We start from the raw sequence: 18,231 nt of genomic DNA on the forward strand, positions 1-18,231 counted from the left end.
ACTGAGGAACATTTATACCATTGCCGGTCTTGAGATGCAGAAAATACCATAGTGAATTTCCTTGTTTGTACATAATTGCCTGCTGAGTTTGGCAAATCTTTTCCAGAGTTTTGATAGGGAAAGGGTAAAACAACATAAAGGAGACTCCACTGAAGGGGATGCAAGATGGAGATGCCAAAGCACACTTCACACATCAAAAATTTTAGTCTTCACTGAAATGATTCTCTTTATATTGTTCCAAGTATGCTAAAAAAGTATTTTAAGGCCAGGCGCAGTGGCTCACGACTGTAATCCCAATACTTGAGGAGGCCGAGGCGGGCAGATCACTTGAGGCCAGGAGTTTGAGATCAGCTTGGCCAACATGTTGAAACCCCATCTCTACTAAAAATACAAAAATTAGCTGGGCATGGTGGTGCATGCCTGTAATCTCAGCTACTCAGGAGGCTGAGGCAGGAGAATCGCTTGAGCCCGGGAGGCAGAGGTTGCAGTGAGCCAAGATCGCACAACTGCACTCCAGCTTGGGTGAGAGAGCGACATTTTGTCTCAAAGAAAAAACAGGTTTTTTAAAATTATGTAATTTGAACATCTGCTTCTGGCAGTGATGGAATAACTGGTCATGAACTTGCCCTCCTGCCATAAACAACTAGAAAACTGGACAAAAATATGTGAAACTACTGTTTTAATACATTGCATAGCAGGCAGTATGAAACTGATCCTTGACAGAAAGGAAACAAAATAAGCCTCTACTTGCCCCAACTTCTGTCTTAAAGCAGTTTTCAGATAACAGTACAAGGAGGGAAAGTCAAGCAAAGCACAGGTGGTCTTGCTGAGTTGAGACAGAGATTGGGGTACAGGTATGCATAAGTAGTTGGGATTTATAAATCCGACTACCATGGAGCAAAGAGATAAAGAAAGATCTCCAGAAATCTACGTAGAAATTCCCTTGGCTTTTGGGCTCAATACTAAATTGTGCCTGCTTATGGTGGAACTTAAAGAGACTGAGGAATGAATGACTACTGGGGAGCTGTAAGCCAAAAAAGTCCCAGAACCCACACACAGCTGAGAGACATCTGTGTTCGGACCAGCCAGTGTGGACAGATCTTGTTGATATCCAGAACATTCACTTAGAGACTCTGCAAAAATCAAGCCTTAGTAGTAGGACTAAAATAGCCCTTAGAATAAAATGTAAGATAAAGACCCAACCTAGCAGGCTTATAAACAAGGCTTGAAAGGAATAAGGTGACTGCTGCTAACTTAACTACCTCAGAGAAACCAGACTCCCTCAACATTCAACACTCTATAAAAACAGACAACAAAATCTACTCAGCAAATGAGTGTCCAGTTTAATCAGAAATTACCAGATATGTGAAGCAGGAAAATGTAACACATAATCAAAAGTAAATCAGTTAAATAGACCCAGAAATGACAGAAATTATGGAATTAGCAGAGAGGCACTCTAAAACACCAATTCTAACTATTTTTGAGTATCTAGAGGAGATGAACATATTGAGGAAATAAATGGTATATGAAAGAACCAAATGTAATTTTTAGAGCTTAAGAGTACATTTGGTGGTCTTTACAGTAGTAGATCAGAAACTACAAAAGAAAAGATCTGGGAATTTGAAGACAGGAATTAAAAGTATACAAACTGAAGGAAAGGAAAAAGTCTGGAAGAAAAAAAAAATGAGTAACCCATAGGACAGGTCAAGCAGATTAACATGAAGGCTATGGATGCCCAGGATAGTGGGTAGAAGAGAAGGTGATCTATACATTTTTTTCCAATTTTGTTCAAAATGATAAATCAGAGATCCAAGAAGTACAGAAAGAAGTTCTGGCCAAATACAAAGAAAATCAAACCAGGGAAGACAGAGAAAATCTTAACCAGAGACAAAATATATTACATACAACTGAGAACAAGGAGTTTCTGCTGATCTATTATTAAAAACAGCAAGAAAAGAAAATGAAATCTTTAAAGTGTTAGGTGGGGAAACACTGTCAATCCAGAATTCTGTATTCACTGATAAGGATGAAAATATACTGTTGCGAAATTCTTTCCTTTCTTACCTTACATGAAGTGGTATAATATGTGAAGATAATTATACCTTAAGAAAAGGTGGATTGTGATTAATGATGCATATTGTAAACCCTGGAGTAACAACTTCAAGAATAAGATCTATATTAAATATGGCAATCGAATAAATAAAAAAATTCAGAAAAATAATCCAATAGAAAGGAGGAAAAAAGGAAACAAAAACAGATGCGACAAATACTTCACATCATGCACAGAAGTTATCTCAAAATGGATCACATACGCTAAAGCTATAAAATTTGTAGAATATAGTATAATATGTTCATAATCTAGGGGCAGGTAAAGATTTCTTAGGACACGAAAAGCACGAAACACAATAGGAAAAAAAGTATGAATTGGACCTCAGCAACATTAAAAACTTCTGCTTGTCAAAACATCATTTAAAAAGATGCAGCCTGGGAGAAAATATTTGCAATCCCATCAAAGGACTTGTATCCATGGTAAATAAAGGACTGGTACAATGAATAAGAAGATAACCCATTTTTAAAATGGCCAAAATATTTTAATAGATACTTCACAAAAGATAATACTAGTATGCACAATGGAAAAATGCTTTCATCAGAGAAGTGCAAATTAAAACCACAATTTAATATATCTTTCACCTACTAGAATGGCAAAACATTTAAAAACTGATAATACCAAGTGCTGGAGAGGTTGTGGAACAACAGGAACACGGTCATACATTGGTTGTAGGGAGTATACAATAGTATCATTTTGAAAAAGGTTGGTAATTTCTTTAAGGTTAAACATAGACTTACTAATGACCCAGAAATTCCACCCTTAGATACTTACTGAAAAGAAATAAGACTTGTACATGAATGTTCATAGTGCTTTATTTTTACTAGCACCAAACTGCAAACCCAAGTATCCACCTCTAGTTTCATAGATAAACATTGTGGTTTACAGTGGCATACTTCTCAGAAGTAAAAAATGAATGACTTTTACATACAACATAGATTAATCATAAAAACTTGCTAAGCAAAAGAAGGCAGACACAAAATAGGTACTTTGTAATTCCATTTATATGAAATTAAGCAACAGGCACAACTACTATCTAGTAACAGAAAGCAGATCACTCATTGACTGGGTCTAGGCATGGCGATAGGAAACTGACTACAAAGGAACAGAAGGGAACTTTTCGGCATGGAAGAAACATCCTGTATCATTGTGGTTGTGGTTAGATGGGTAAGTACATTTTTCAAAACTTGTGTCAAAACTTAAAACAGGTGCATTTTACTGTATATAAAATATACCTCTATAAAGTTGATTTTTAAAGTGCAATAAAGTTTTCACTCTTTTCCCCCATACCTAAAATAATTATATATTTAAAAGGAGTAATTGCAAACATTATGTTTTTTTACTGGTAAACTGAGCATGGGTTGAGCATCCCTAATCCAAATATGCAAAATCCAGTATGCTCCAAAATCTGAAACTTTTTGAGTGCCTGTGTGATGCCACAAGTGGAAAATTCCACATATGACTTCACATAACGAGTCATAGTCAAAACACAGTCAAAACTTTGTTCCTTGGACAAATTATAAATATTGTATAAAATTACCTTCAGGCTATGTATGTAAGGTGGATATGAAACAAATGAATTTCATATTTAGACTTGGGTCTCTTCCCCTGGATATCTCGTGTATATGCAAATATTCCAAAATCTAAATATCTGAAACCTGAAACACTTCTGGTCTCTAGCATTTCAGATAAGAGATACTCAACCTGTAACTTACAGAGGTGGATCAGCAAAGGTGCCTGCTTTAATTTTAAAAGATCTGTACGTAGAGGTTTTCTTGTTTTATAGAGATCTTGTTAGATTAAAGGTAACATCAGTGATGAAGCTGTTTCCTTGATTTGTGTACTTTACATGAAGTGTTAAGTCTGAGATGTAGGCATCTCTTTACTGTAAATGGATGCATGGTCATTAACATGTATGGATTTCAGGTAATGAGGAGTTAGCATGTCTCATATTTGAACCTATTTCTTTTTCCTTGACTAAATATCAAATTTAGTACTTCACAGGTTATTTTAAGTATCAAATGAAAGGCTTCTGGTGATATGTTCAGATTTTTTTTTTTTAGAAGATTCCTTTCTGTAGTTGTTAATTATATTACTCTGGCGATGGTTGGGCGCACTGGCTCACCCCTGTAATCCCACCACTTTGGGAGGCAGAGGCGGGTGGATTGCTTGAGGTCAGGAGTTCAAGACCAGCCTGGCCAACATGGTGAAACCCTGTCTCTACTGAAACAGAAAAATTAGCTGAGTGTGGTGGTGGGCACCTATAATCCCAGCTACTTGGGAGGCTGAGACAGGAGAATTGCTTAAACCCAGGAGGTGGAGGTTGCAGTGAGCCAAGATCACACCACTGCACTCCAGCCTGGGCAACAGAGCAAGACTCCGTCTCAAAAAACAAAAATTACTCCAGAGATGATGTCGCTAATTTGAAAGAAACTCAGGTCATAACTGCTACAAAAGTGACCTAGCTAATGGCAGTTATCATTGTGCTTTCAAAGAATTTCTATTTATAAGTATTTAACCACCAGCAAATATCTGAGTTCCACTTTTGGTTTAGGTACTGTAAATAATTAAAATCATCTTTTAAAAAGCATATGGATATAAAAGTAAATACTGTATAAAAAACTAAAAACTTTGTGGAACATAATAAATATAAAAAGACAAAAAAATAGATTGGGAAAAATATTTGCGATAAATGTATTAATCTTGTCTGTATTATATAAGAAATACATATAGATAGGACAATTGAGATCCCAAAGACTAATATATGCAAAAGTAGGCACAGACTATTCACTGGATATTAAATTCAATCAGAAAACACACAGAATAATATCTGACACTGCCAACAATCAAATAAATGCACAGAAAAATATTACCAAGGTATTAGTTATTTACAAAAATCAAAAACATTCATCCAAGCCTCATAACCATTTGTAAGGATGTACTCCCAAAGAATAAAATAGTTAAATGTAAAAGAAGAAACCATGAGACATTTCTAAGAAAGACTCAAAATTCAGAAGATATGAAAGCAAAGGCTCATAAGAGAAATGAGAAACTGGGAATATTTGCTATTTGTACTACAAAGGGCTAATCTCCCTAGTACTTAAAGAGTGCTTATGAAATGAGGGAAAAAAAAAGAGATCAACCCAGTAGCCAAATGGCAAAAGACATGCAAAAAGATATCACAGAGAAGGAATTAAATGCCTCTTAAACACGAAAAGAAGAATCAGCCTCACTCATAAGACAAAGGTATCATTTTTTGCCATACATATTGGCAAAAATCTATTAGATTGGTGCAAAAGTAATTGTGGTTTTTGCCATTAAATGTATTTTGTGGCAAAAACCGCAGTTATTTTTGCACCAAACTATAATGTAATAAAAGTCAAATCATGGCATTACTGTCTGTTGGTTTATTCTGGTATAAAATAGTAAAAACTGACAGAAAAGCCAAGCAGGTTAAAAATAATAATAAAGGTTATAATGTAGGGCCCCAAGCAAGGCTGACTTTGTATGTTAAGTGCAGGTTGGTATGGGCAGGCAAGTTTAGGGAACGCTTCATGAAGAGATGGAATGTAGAAACCACTGATCCTGGTTTACCGTCAATGGGATGGTCAGACAAAGATATCCCTAGATTGTTGATAGTTGCCTTATTATTTGTATAATGTTTTTATTTTACTTTTACTGGTGTCCATAACTACATGGTTTTATTTATTCATATATATTACCTGCTTTTAGAACGCAGGAAAAAACACATTTTAGGGAGAAACTGGAAATTTAGACACGAAAGATGTTCACCTTATAGCTTTATCAAAGTAACGCTTCAGAATGTTAATTACATATGGCTTTTCCAAATTCACTACTTTGTTCCTTTTTTGATGACTGTGATGTACACACTTTCCTACTAGAGCAGTCTTACACTTCACTGCACATATGTCGATTTTATTAGATAGCAAGGAAGTGGCCTTGCTATTGGCCCTTGGACAAACTAGTTCCAGTGATAAAAGTGAATGATCATACAGTTTCTGATATTCTTTCAGTAAACTTATGTCCTTTTTCTACAAATAGATTTAACGTTTAAATGTATCTAAATGCAGAGTTAATTTGGAGATTTTTGGCAAATATTTGTACATAAGACCTTCCAGAATCTTAAAATCGCTTACGTAAGTGAAATTCAAATTTTACATTCTTGTATACATTTACTTTTCAAGAAAGTAATTTGTGATTAAAAAAAAGTTGCATTCTCTCTTATTAAACCCAGTAGTGTATTTTTCTTCATAAAACGTTTACAAGTAAAACCAGTCAAAAGAATAGTGAAAATAAATTCCTTCCCCATACATAGATCATTTTGGTCTGGTCAGTAATTCAACTGTCTTAGATAACAAACTGTAAAATAAAAACTTTTAAAAAGCAATTTTAAAGATTGTTGCTGGAAAGTAAGTTTTTTAGTTTACATTGAACAGAAATAGGCAAATGTCTCATATTGCAGGTGGCTTAAAAAAAAAGTATTCTGTTCTAAATATGCTTATGATTGTCACTGAGTAAAAATCTTGTTATTTACCAGTTTATACATAGAACATTATAGGAGATAGTCTTTTCATTTAGGAGAAGGTCACCATCATTATTTTACAACTGATGATTTTATAATAGGTCCTTCTGGTTCTTCATGGTCATTATTGAAGTATAATGCATTGAAGATATGGCCTGTACAAAGGCAGAACAGGGATGTTAATTAGAATTTTGACAAGCCTACTCCAATAAAATGATGAGATTATTTGTAATTGATGTCACAATCAATTACCATTTAGTTCATCATGAGCATTCTAATAGGTTTGGCCTTGGTATTGGCCCCAGGATGTTGCTGAGTGAGTGGCTGCCCTGCTTATGCTGTTATTGAGACACAAGGGCACATTTTCAGTCAGCATCCTAATGACCTCTTTTGAAGTCTATTAAATTAATGACCCTGTCACACTGTTTTGATCTCTCATAACCTCAGTTTGGGGTTTGTGTAACAAATTAATATTTGGGAACCATATGACAAAAAAAGATAGGTTTTTTAAAAAGTTGAAACCTTTGATATTTAGTAAAAGTTACTTTATTGTGCAAGAAATAAAAGGAAAAATGCAATATTAGGATTTCTATCTATTCTATAAAAGAGAGCCTTAGGACATTTCTCTCTACCTCTGAATGACATGCTTTTTAATTATAGTACCCAAATTAGGTTTTATCTTTAAGAGGCTGCATTTCTTCTCTAATTCTAGGTGCCAATGGGTCATGTTTGGTTAGAAGGTGACAATCTACAGAATTCTACAGATTCCAGGTACTATGGACCTATTCCATATGGACTAATAAGAGGACGAATCTTCTTTAAGGTACCATTTTCTGCTTAAAATGTAAGGTTTTTAAGGTTTATTTTCTGAGCTAGAAAAAAAGTTTCTCTCAAAATGATCTCTGAAATCTTCAGGCTGTCAGTGTACTTAACTGTTGCACTGAATATATTTTATGAACCTGTTGGCCTTAACTTAATAGCCATACGCAAACTTATTCCCCCATTGCCCCTGCTCCCATAGAGATAATAATAAAATCCAAACTACCTTAGCAATAGCCTAAGAAGACTTTAATTTGAATTTCCAGAAGTTCAGTTCTCTTTTGTACAACTCTTAAAACCATGTTCACATCCTGCCCAGGGCATATTTTAATAAGCATGTGCAGAAGAACAGTCTAGATTCAAACTACCTGTACTCAAACTACCCCAGTTGAGTACTGTGAGTCACAGACTTATTGTGAATGTATGGTTATTAGGGAAGATTATTGTTTTCACTGGCCCCTCCTTTTTATCACAGTCAGTGAGGAGAAAAACATTCATGAATACATGGAGCTGTTGGATAATTTACAGGATTCTTTACATTTAAACAGATGCCATATTCAAGTACTTAAACCTAAGCCCCTTTGGTTGAAAGTATACAGTTAACTCTTATTTTCAAGTAGTAAAAGAAAACACAGACCATATATTCATACATATTTATTCACACACTACACACATATAATTTCACGTACAATGTTTGAATGTTCCAAACTTTGGAGTTTAAACATATATACACATAAGTTTATTTTCTCAAGTCTTACTTTGATGCAGAAAATTTTATTCTTGATTGATGAGTAAGGCAAAAGTGTTTATCTGGCATAGAGAAAAGGGACGGATAGCAAAAGGGAATATGATGATAGTATAACATTACTTTCACTAATTGTCTTCAACCTCATTTTGATTTTACAGATTTGGCCTCTGAGTGATTTTGGATTTTTACGTGCCAGCCCTAATGGCCACAGATTTTCTGATGATTAGTAAGCATTTATTCTTTTGACTTGATTATTGTCTCCTTTTCATGTGATTTATTACTCCTGTTGAAACCTTGTACTTACCAATAAACTATTTGCTATTCAGTTTTAGTTGTTTTTAATTGTTAAATGTAAAGAATATTCGACACACATTCTGCAAGTTCTGTTAGTTCAAAATATATGGATAAAAATGTAACCCAAAAAAGTCATCTAAATTTTACGATACAAAAATATTTTGGGAGGGGGAACCTGGATGACTACCTCACTTTTGAATTCTTGTTCTTATAGGTATAATGAAACTAATCGATTCTTCTTAAATATGCCTCATACTTTAGCAGCTACATTTACAAGTCAGAGTAGTAACTATTCGTATTTATAAGTTCAACCTGACAATGCCAGATTTGATAAAAAGCTGCTAGTCTACATGCTCAGCCCACTCATTTGAAATTAAGTAAAAATGTTTCTAAAGGATCCCTTAAAGTTCTTTAAATGAGTTCTGACTTTTACTGTACACAAAATATTAAATAAATACATAGAAACATGCATCTTTGAGGCATATACCATCTGTAGTTGGCTATAGTCAATAATACTTTATAAAAGTTCATTTCATCATAGCAGCAGTGCCAATGGCTCTGTCTTCATAACTATAGGCATTAATACTGTATCTTTTTTTTTTTTGAGACAGAGTCTTGCTCTGTAGCCCAGGCTGCAGTGCAGTGGCACAACCTTGGCTCACTGCAACCTCTGCCTCCTGGGTTCAAGCGATTCTTGTGCCTCAGCCTCCTGAGTAGCTGGGACCACAGGCACACACCAACATGACTGGCTAATTTTTAAAAAAATTATTTTTAGTAGATATGGGGTTTCACCATGATGGCCAGGGTGGTCTTGAACTCCTGACCAAAGGTGATCCGCCTGCCTTAGTCTCCCAAAGTGCTGGGATTACAGATGTGAGCCACCATGCCTGGCCCCAATATTATATCAACACTCCAAAATAAAAGGGGAAATCATGCACCAATTTCATGTCATTATTTTTAAAAAAGCTTCTGGCCGGGCACGGTGGCTCACGCCTGCAATCCCAGCACTTTGGGAGGTTGAGGTGGGCGGATCATTTGAGGCCAGGAGTTCAAGACCAGCCTAGCCAACATGATGAAATCCCATCTCTATTAACAAAACTTAGGCCAGGCACCGTGGCTCACACCTGTAATCCTAGCACTTTGGGAGGTCGAGGCAGGTGGATCACCTGAGGTCAGGAGTTTGAGACCAGCCTGGCCAACATGGTGGAACCCCATCTCTACTAAAAATACAAAAATTAGCTGGGCATGGTGGTGGGCACGTGTAATCCCAGCTACTCAGGAGGCTGAGGCTGGAGAATCACTTGAACCCAGGAGACGGAGGTTACAGCGACCCGAGATCATGCCAGTGCACTCCAGCTGGCGCAACAGAGTGAGACTCTTAGAAAAAAGAAATTAAAATTAAAAGCTTCCATTTCCTAAATTACATTTAAATTTGAAGATGGCAGTGTTTACAAGCTTTGGAAATACAGGGCCAAGATTGGAGGCAACACTTTCTGCAGTTGCCACTTTGTCTTTATTAACTTTGAAATAACCTTATGAATATCCATAACCAGCCTTCCTTATGGGAGAACTGGCCTCACATTATTCACAAAGATTCTAGGTGTATAACAGCCCTATAACTTTAGCAACTAGAAACGTTATCTGTTAGACCAGAAACTTAGTAACTATAAAGGAATATGATGATACTGTTACCCACTCAAAAGACATGGTCATATTAAGAAAATTCTTATTTTGTGTCATGGAAAAAAATGTCATAATAAAGTTCCCAGATGGGAATTCACCAAATATAATCAAATCTATTTTTGTGACAACTTGTAAATATAAATTATAAATACAAATAAATATATTCATTCTCTATTAATCTGAGGTGGTCTCTGCTTGATAATTGTATATTTTCTTTGCAAATAATAGGGCTGACAAAGAATCCATTTCCTTGAATGGACAAAGCTCAATAGCTTCTCCTCATCATGTCTCAATACCACAGTTAAAGCATTTCAAGTTGTGAACAATTTTAGTTATAATGAAGGAGTTCTATAATTAGTGAACATGTATCACAAGAAATCAGGCTAACTTCTTCTGCTTCATCCTTGGAAACACTGTATTTTCCACCACATCTGCAACTCAGATAAAAAGAGTGATCACCTGCAAAAGAAAACAAAATAATGTTTCAAAGACTTGTAAGTAACTACCTCACTAATACCCTTAAAAGGTGCAGAGTTTATTCCATAGAAATTGTAAAACAAAACGAAGAAGCTCAGTAAAGATAAAATGTATTTAAAGGAGAACTGGATTTCTTGAAAGGGGCAGTGTTTCTAAAGATTATCTACCAAACAATCTTTCTCTGTAGAGGAGATGGGTTGAAGCTATGAATTAAAAGTCCAAGGATTTTGGGAGGAGAGGGCATGCTCAGAAGCAACCCATGAAACTTATTTGAAGTTTTGTGTTTTCTTAAAATTCATATAAATTTTACATTCTTTTCAACAATGTATTTGTCTAAAATATTACAGTGAAGGAAAAGAAAAACAGCCCTACCTGTCCCACTGTTAGGGAGGATGATGCTTTTGCCTGAAGTCTATCCTTTAGAGAAAGCCAGACTATTTATCAAATGCAACATCTGGATACTTTCTCTTCTAGTGTCACACTATTTCAAGAATCTTGACTTAAGTCTATAAACACAACACCATGTTGTTGTTTTTTAAATCCTGTGGGGGTATGTGTGTGTTTCTGTTTGTTTGATGTTTACAAATGATACATGAACCAACAAAATGCTGAAGTGGGATGCCCAAAGGAGGCAATACGGTGCAATACTTAGGCTCCTGATCGTGGAAATTTTAAGTGTGTCATTTTCCTGGGAAGTTGAAATGCTTGTGCCCTTTGACTTAAAGAATCTCTGATCCGTTGGTCATTCCATTTTACTGTCTCTGAGAAGTAACTGTCAAAGGAAAATAACTTATCAATCACATTATTTCACCACCATCATAATTGATTATTACATAAATAAGTCTCAAAGGACTCATGATTTCATACAATCAAATATCTTCATTCAATTATCAAATTTGATTAATACTTAGATCGCATCATATGTAGTTGAAAAAAGAAAAATTCCACTGCCTTGTACCTGCTCTCTTATCAAGTTCAGCCTTGGAAAAACTGGCAATTAAATAAGCTAACTTTATGTGTTTTTTTTTTTTAATCAGTAAAGAAAATGAATTCATTCACCTAATCCAGCTTTTTATTCTTTACCACAATGCCTTTGTTCTCCATACAGAAAAATAATTTAATCTTGAATTCCAAATGCAAACATCTTCCCTGTCTAAGCCAACATCTATGTACTACAGCATGTTCTGAAAGTGAATTTTTTTAGTATTAAATTGTCTAAAAAGATACATATTCTAACCATTGATTTTCCTAAGCTAACTCTCCCCCTACCCCCTTGTTTTTTTACCACCTCAGTGAACCCTGAAAAACAATCTGAGTTGACATGTTCTTGGTAAATGACACAGAGGACACCATGGGCTACTGTGGAGTTTTTTCATAGATGACTCCAAATGTTAATGCTCAATAAAAATTCAAATCTTGTAAAAGTTCTGCTTATATTATTATTATACCATCAATCTTTTAACCAGGTGATAACTTTTACAGAAATCATCATTTTAAATACTCTGAATGAAGGCCAACAAAATGACCAAGGCATATAACAGACTAACTGTAAGGGTAAAGATTAGCTTCAATATCCGAACAACTCACATATGCCTTTTAAGCATAATAAAATGCATCATTTCATACTGCCCTTTGATCAGGCAACCAACAGTTTGGCTATGTCTATCCTGTAGGGTTTCATGAACTTTTCTCCTGTTCTGGATCTTCACTTTCCATAGCTATTCTGAAAATGATCCTAAAGGGATCTTCAAACAAATTTTTCCTTTCCTAGTTGATCACACTTTTTATTTAATTTCATCTGCCAAAATTGCTCTTTTTAATTGGAAAAAAAATTTAGCTCAAAACTTCCATGATTCATTTTTAAGTATTTCTACAAGAATAATGGTTGCATGTAGCTCTTGCTCAGTATTTTCTCTCATTAATATAAGAATTATTTCCATCTTTAGTTATAAAAACCTAAGTGTCTAAGGGCGTCCTATACTTTTAAGATTAACTGTATTCACTATGGATGGGATTCTTCTATATCTTCTTTACTGTCAAATTTACTTTAGGGAGTTCCAGGGGCAATAACACATTGATGATAACGCTTGATGATTTTTTGTAGTACATTCCTTCCATATGTTAGCATTTTCACTTGTATCAGAAAGTCCATGTGTTTATTGACCGGACAGATGCTTAAGCCATATTGTTTCTTCCTTTTCTTTTTAAAAGTATATATATAATATATTTCTAATCTTTCTTGTAGAGATGCAGTCTTGCTATGTTTGTTTTTTTTTTTTTTTTTCCTATTCTCACAGTCTGTTCTCAGAGTCTTCCTATGTTGCCCAGGCTGGTCTCAAACTCCTGACCTCTGCGATTCTCCAAACTCAGCATCCCAAAGTGCTGGGATTCCAGGCTCCCAGCCCGTATTCTCATTTAAAATTAAGATCTTAACATTATATCATTATATATTTAAAAGGTAAAAAAAAATTTATAAAAACCAGTTTTCACTATTTTCATACTATCATAAACAAAATATATCACCCATATCGACTATAGCAAGAACTAATTTATTAAGACATTAAACACATACAAACATACATATACATACCAATAGATAAGGAGACAAACTATATTTTCAAAACATATTTAGTCTCCTTGAAGTTTGTGTATTTGGCAAAAAATAAAAAGTATATGTGTATGCATATATATTTTTTTAGTTGGGCAAGTCTCCCTGATAAATGACATATTCTAGAGTGTCCCTTCCACAAACCAGCAGTGAAAAGTCTGTGTCACTAGTGTATTGTTTTCACAGTATTTCTTCCTGTTTACTCTGATGAGACTGTCACCACCACTAAGAGCCCCAGTTACACAAAACCTCAACTTTTCTAATTATTCACTGAATTTCTACTCTAGGATTTCACTTGAGGGGTTGGGGACAGAATGGCCCCAGAGGCAAAGACACGATTCCCTTTCTAAGTTAATATGGCTTGTGACCCACGTCTTAGGGGCACTAAGTTAAGAATTTTCCATTTAAAAAGCAAATTTGGTTTCAGATGGCTCTGTTTTTATCTTCTACCTATCCACACTCATTAGTAGATTTTTATAAACCTGGGGGGAATTTGTACTCATGCTGAACAATAAGGTTAAAAGGTTAAGCATATATAAAGATTCTAGGAAATAGTAAGATTTTCTTCATTTGCCCAGGGAAACAAGTAAGTATGGTACTCATGGCTTCTGTTTAGTAAAGGGTGTTTCCCAATGTAATGATGTCTAACCAGAACAATTCAAGGAACCATCAGAAGAACAGGGAAACTACATTGGATTTAAGTTCTAAAATTTTAATAACAGAAAAGCAAAAAAGACATGACTTCATGTTGCATCAAGGGAAATGGCAGATATTCTTTTCTTCCTACAAGACAATCAGTATGTGAGAGTTAAAAAAAAAAAAAATCAAGCCTCTTAAAAGCCCTGTCCTGACAGTTATGATTTTATGTAAAGGGAAAATAAAAATTCTAATAGGAATTCATCTTGTCAACATTAAAAAGAATGAAAAAAAAAAAACTATCTTGTTTGACATTATTTAACCATACTACAATACTACATAGACAGTAATGCAAAAACTAAAGTAAAAAACACAACAAAAAACTCTTATGAAACTTTATGTTCCTAACATCTAATTAGAATATAAAAATAACTGGAAATGAGTCATATAGGAGGACATCAGTCAATAAATAAAGTTTAGAATTAAACAGAAATACTCCAGACAGAAACACTTACCACATATATATAGAAAGCCACACTATTATTTCTTTTTAAGATTTCCAAATATCCAATGAGTTTTTTTCCTTATAGAAAATTCCTTTTTTTTTTAATGTTGTTAAGAGAAAAAAAAAATTCCAACCTTCATTCCAAGACATTTCTTCAAGATACACTTGAGCATCTACTGGTCCTACATTTCTTAGATCATCTTCTGTAAAACATAAAACATGACACTTAATTGTAAAACATGATACTTTAATTGTAACCTTGAAGAATGCTAAAAAGGCAACGCCAGCCTGGTCACTACAATTCTAACTTACCTAGCACTTAAAAACTTAGACTAGTACTTTTGACAGCAGTGTTAAAGTAACCTGACTTTAGCTGACTGAAAAATCTAGAACATACCATTTCTTATAAATTTTAAGTCAAAATCAATCCCATTTTTCACAACCATGCAACAGGGAAAGGCATGAAGTTAATTTTGATGATTCTTTGCAGTCAACTAGTGACTTCTATTTTGTAAGCAGTAGGGAAATGTTTTTTGTTTGTTTGTCTTTTGTCAGATAAACTAGCTAACAAAGCAGTGTGGACTTGGATAAAAATAACTATCTGAACCTTAGTTATAATATTTTACTAACTTTCTAACATTAGGTGTATTGGTTTGTTCATCTCTAAAACAGCAGTTATCTCTTCTTATCTGCTTCAGGAGGGTTGCTGTTGACCGAATTGTGTCCCCCTCAAATTAATATGTTGAAACCCTAACCCATAATTTGACTGTTCTTGGACATAGGGCTTTTAGGAGGTAATTAACATTAAATGGAGTCATAAAAGTGGGGTTCTAATCCAATAGGACTGGTGGCCTTAAAGGGAAGGGATTAGAGAGCGATCTCTTTCCACATGCACCCACACATAAAGGAAGGGGCATATGAAGGCACAGCAAGAAGGAGACTGTCTGCAAGCCAGGAAAAGAGCCCTCATCAGAAACCGAGTCAACCAGCACCTTGATCTTGGACTTGTTAGCCTCCAGAACTGTGAGAAATACATTTTGTTTATGCCACCTAGTCTATGGTGTCTTGTTATGGCAGCTGAGGCAGACTAATAGAAAGGTGTTCTCCATATCAAATGAGATCAGACTAAAAGTGCTTTAAAAAATAATGCTCTATCCAAATGTAAAAGGCTATTAATCATTTTACTTTTGATTGTTTGCAAGAGATTAAGTAACTTAAAAGAATATTTATTTCAGTATTTCAGTAACCCCACAACACAAATGTATTGTGTTGATGTTCCATTGCTGTTTCCTGGTCCAAAGTTTTTGCTGCAGATGGAAGGTCCAAGGAAGCCTGGAATTCCACCTAAGCTTTGTAACAGGAGCATCTACTCTCTTGCTTAAAACAAGTGTTCTTTGGGTCAAAGATGGCAACCAAAGATGGGAAGCATTTGTCTATTTTAAAAGGCATGTTATATTTCCTGTATGCTTGTATTGTTCTTCTAGAAGTAAATAAAAAAAGAAGAAAATAGAAAAACAAACAAAAAAACCCCTACTAAAATCCACTCCCCACCCCAATAAAATTTTCTTTAGCTGTCTCACTAGTCTCTTGTTCACTTGCTGAGAATGCTTCCGTTTGTTCTGTGATATGAATGCCCTCAATTTAATTATATTTAGTAACTGCCTGTTCAAAATTTATTAGTGAGTTACATAATTTTAAAATAGATAAAAAGGTTATACAATATTGTGAACTCACCATGGTTTTCTATTAAAGTATGTCAGATATTATACCACTTCATATTTACTGGGTACCAGTAGTCTATTAGACTGTCCCTAAAATCCAAAGATAAGGATCTTGCCTAGTGGTCAGAGATAGTTCCTCCATCTCTGTATGTCTACTGGATAGCTTATGCAGAATCTATCTGTATGCTAAGTAATTTCTGAACAAAACAAATTAATTTCCACATTCTATGTAAAGTACAGTAGGCTATATGCTATTCAGATATTCCTAATTTTAAAAAATTCTTCTAAAATTTTCATGAGTGGGGACAAAAATCTTAATCACATTTTCATTTCTTACTCAGAAGGACCAGGGTTGTTTGCTAGAATTGGGAGATTAAACACTGTTTCAGATGTGAGGAATGGGGGTAATAATTGGCACTTAACAAATCCTATTTAGGGTAAAAACAGGTATAATAAATTTCTAACAAAGTCACCTGTATTCCAGGGTATCTTATAGACATTTTAAGAAATTTTGAAATCAATCAAAGCAAATCAGACGAGAAATAATGACAAGATGAATCAGCTTTCTTAATCTAACCTATCTTGAACACCTGTAATATATGAATTGTACAAAAAGACAACCCATTCATATATATCCATGATGCCATTTTTTATTTAAAAATAGTAAATTAGAAATGACTTGCAAATACAACTGCCAATCTACTGGGAAGCTATTATTCTTCTCACATAGTTACTATTTCATGTGCAACCCTTTCTGTTATTCTACCTACTCAAAAAAGTGGCTTTTTCAGTTTTATTACTATGTTTCCTTCATCTCTATGCATAGGAACTTTAGCCACCTATTTCTTGGTTGAAAAATTAGCTTAGTTAGACCATATCTCATGGTAAATACGAAAAGAGAATACACAAAAATGTTTAGTACCTTGCCCAAGGTCAGAGTTACAAAGATTATATTAAAACATTTTCATATTCTGTGGCTGTCTAAACATCTGTATGTTGACCTGATTATTCAGTACCATGGGCACAAACAGTCCAGGTTCCTGTAGGGATTCTGGTTTCAAAAAACCAGTATCTGACAAAAAATATAACACACTGTATGATTACCCGTTAACACAAAATGTAACTGGCAAAACTACCCTATGATGGTGGGGGAAATGAGAAGTTAGTGGTAACTGGAAGAAGTCATAAGAGGCTTTCCAGGTCAGGCACTGTGACTCACACCTGTAATCCCAGCACTCTGGGAGGCTGAGGCGGGTGGATCACCTGAGATCAGAAGTTCGAGACCAGCCTGACCAATATGGTGAAACCCCATCTCTACTAAAAATACAAAAATTAGTCAGGTGTGGTGGTGTGCGCCTGTAGTCCTAGCTAATAGGGAGGCTGAGACAAGAATTGCTTGAACCCAGGAGGCAGAGGTTGCAGTGAGTCGAGATCGCACCATTGCACTCCAGCCTGGGTGACAGAGCGAGACTCCGTCTTGAAAACAAAAAACCAGAGGCTTTCTGGTTAAATGGGTGTGTTTACTGTGAAAATCCATCAAGCTATACACTTAGATTTATGCACTTCTCTGTATGGATTAAATTTTTTAAAGTTTTAAAGGTAGTATGTTGAGACTCTTAAGTGGCTACATTTTTAAATAGAAATAAGAAAATAAAAGGAGAAAGAAGAAACTCAAGAAAGTGTATATTCTTTGAAAGGATGGTAATCTAACAATTTCTGAAAAAGGCTAGGGGTGATTAACTTGGGAAAATTGGATCCCTGGAGAACTGTATAATGAGCAGACATGGTACACACAAGTAAAAGGTGAATCTAAATGTGGGCGGTGGGGGGTGACCAAGATCCTTTGTTGAGAGGCAGGTGTCCAAGGATGGGGCAACAGCAAATTCCCTCTCCTCAAACCCCACTACAATTACAAAGAAGGAGCACAAACAAATCAATGTTTTTTTTTTTCTTTTTAAACAATGATCTCTGCTTGTCCACCATTGTGGTTATAATTAAAAAACTTAATTCTTCCCCATCCTCTAAAGTAACTTATAGGAACCCTGTAATTAGCTTTAATCATTGTCTACTAATCAGGCATAGCATTTTCA

General features: G+C 35.0%; 2 protein-coding genes across 15 annotated transcripts in view; one reads left to right on the forward strand and one right to left on the reverse strand.

Moving 5' to 3' along the window:
- The window catches only part of IMMP1L (inner mitochondrial membrane peptidase subunit 1), a 77,546-nt gene extending 69,004 nt beyond the window's left edge, over positions 1-8,542 (forward strand). For all 13 annotated transcript variants that reach the window (XM_054441514.2, XM_054441518.2, XM_054441520.2 and 10 more), the window contains 2 exons: positions 7,363-7,473; positions 8,376-8,542. In XM_054441514.2, the coding sequence (XP_054297489.1) occupies positions 7,363-7,473; positions 8,376-8,444 (180 nt within the window). In that variant the 3' untranslated portion in view covers positions 8,445-8,542. The remainder of the gene's footprint in view (positions 1-7,362; positions 7,474-8,375) is intronic.
- Positions 8,109-18,231, reverse strand: part of DNAJC24 (DnaJ heat shock protein family (Hsp40) member C24) — a 60,182-nt gene continuing 50,059 nt past the window's right edge. The window contains exons 4-6 of one of the 2 annotated variants that reach the window (XR_008492598.2): positions 14,555-14,623; positions 11,270-11,443; positions 10,504-10,653 (exon numbers count right to left, since the gene is read on the reverse strand). Coding sequence is in view for 1 of the 2 variants with exons in the window: in XM_054441526.2 (XP_054297501.1) it covers positions 10,523-10,653; positions 14,555-14,623 (200 nt within the window). In the remaining variant the exon portion in view is untranslated. Of the gene's footprint in view, positions 10,654-11,269; positions 11,444-14,554; positions 14,624-18,231 lie in introns of both variants that reach the window. The other variant, XM_054441526.2, reaches the window with a different exon arrangement.

Source organism: Pongo pygmaeus, chromosome 9 (assembly GCF_028885625.2).
Source record: "Pongo pygmaeus isolate AG05252 chromosome 9, NHGRI_mPonPyg2-v2.0_pri, whole genome shotgun sequence".
Taxonomy (NCBI): Eukaryota; Metazoa; Chordata; class Mammalia; order Primates; family Hominidae; genus Pongo; species Pongo pygmaeus.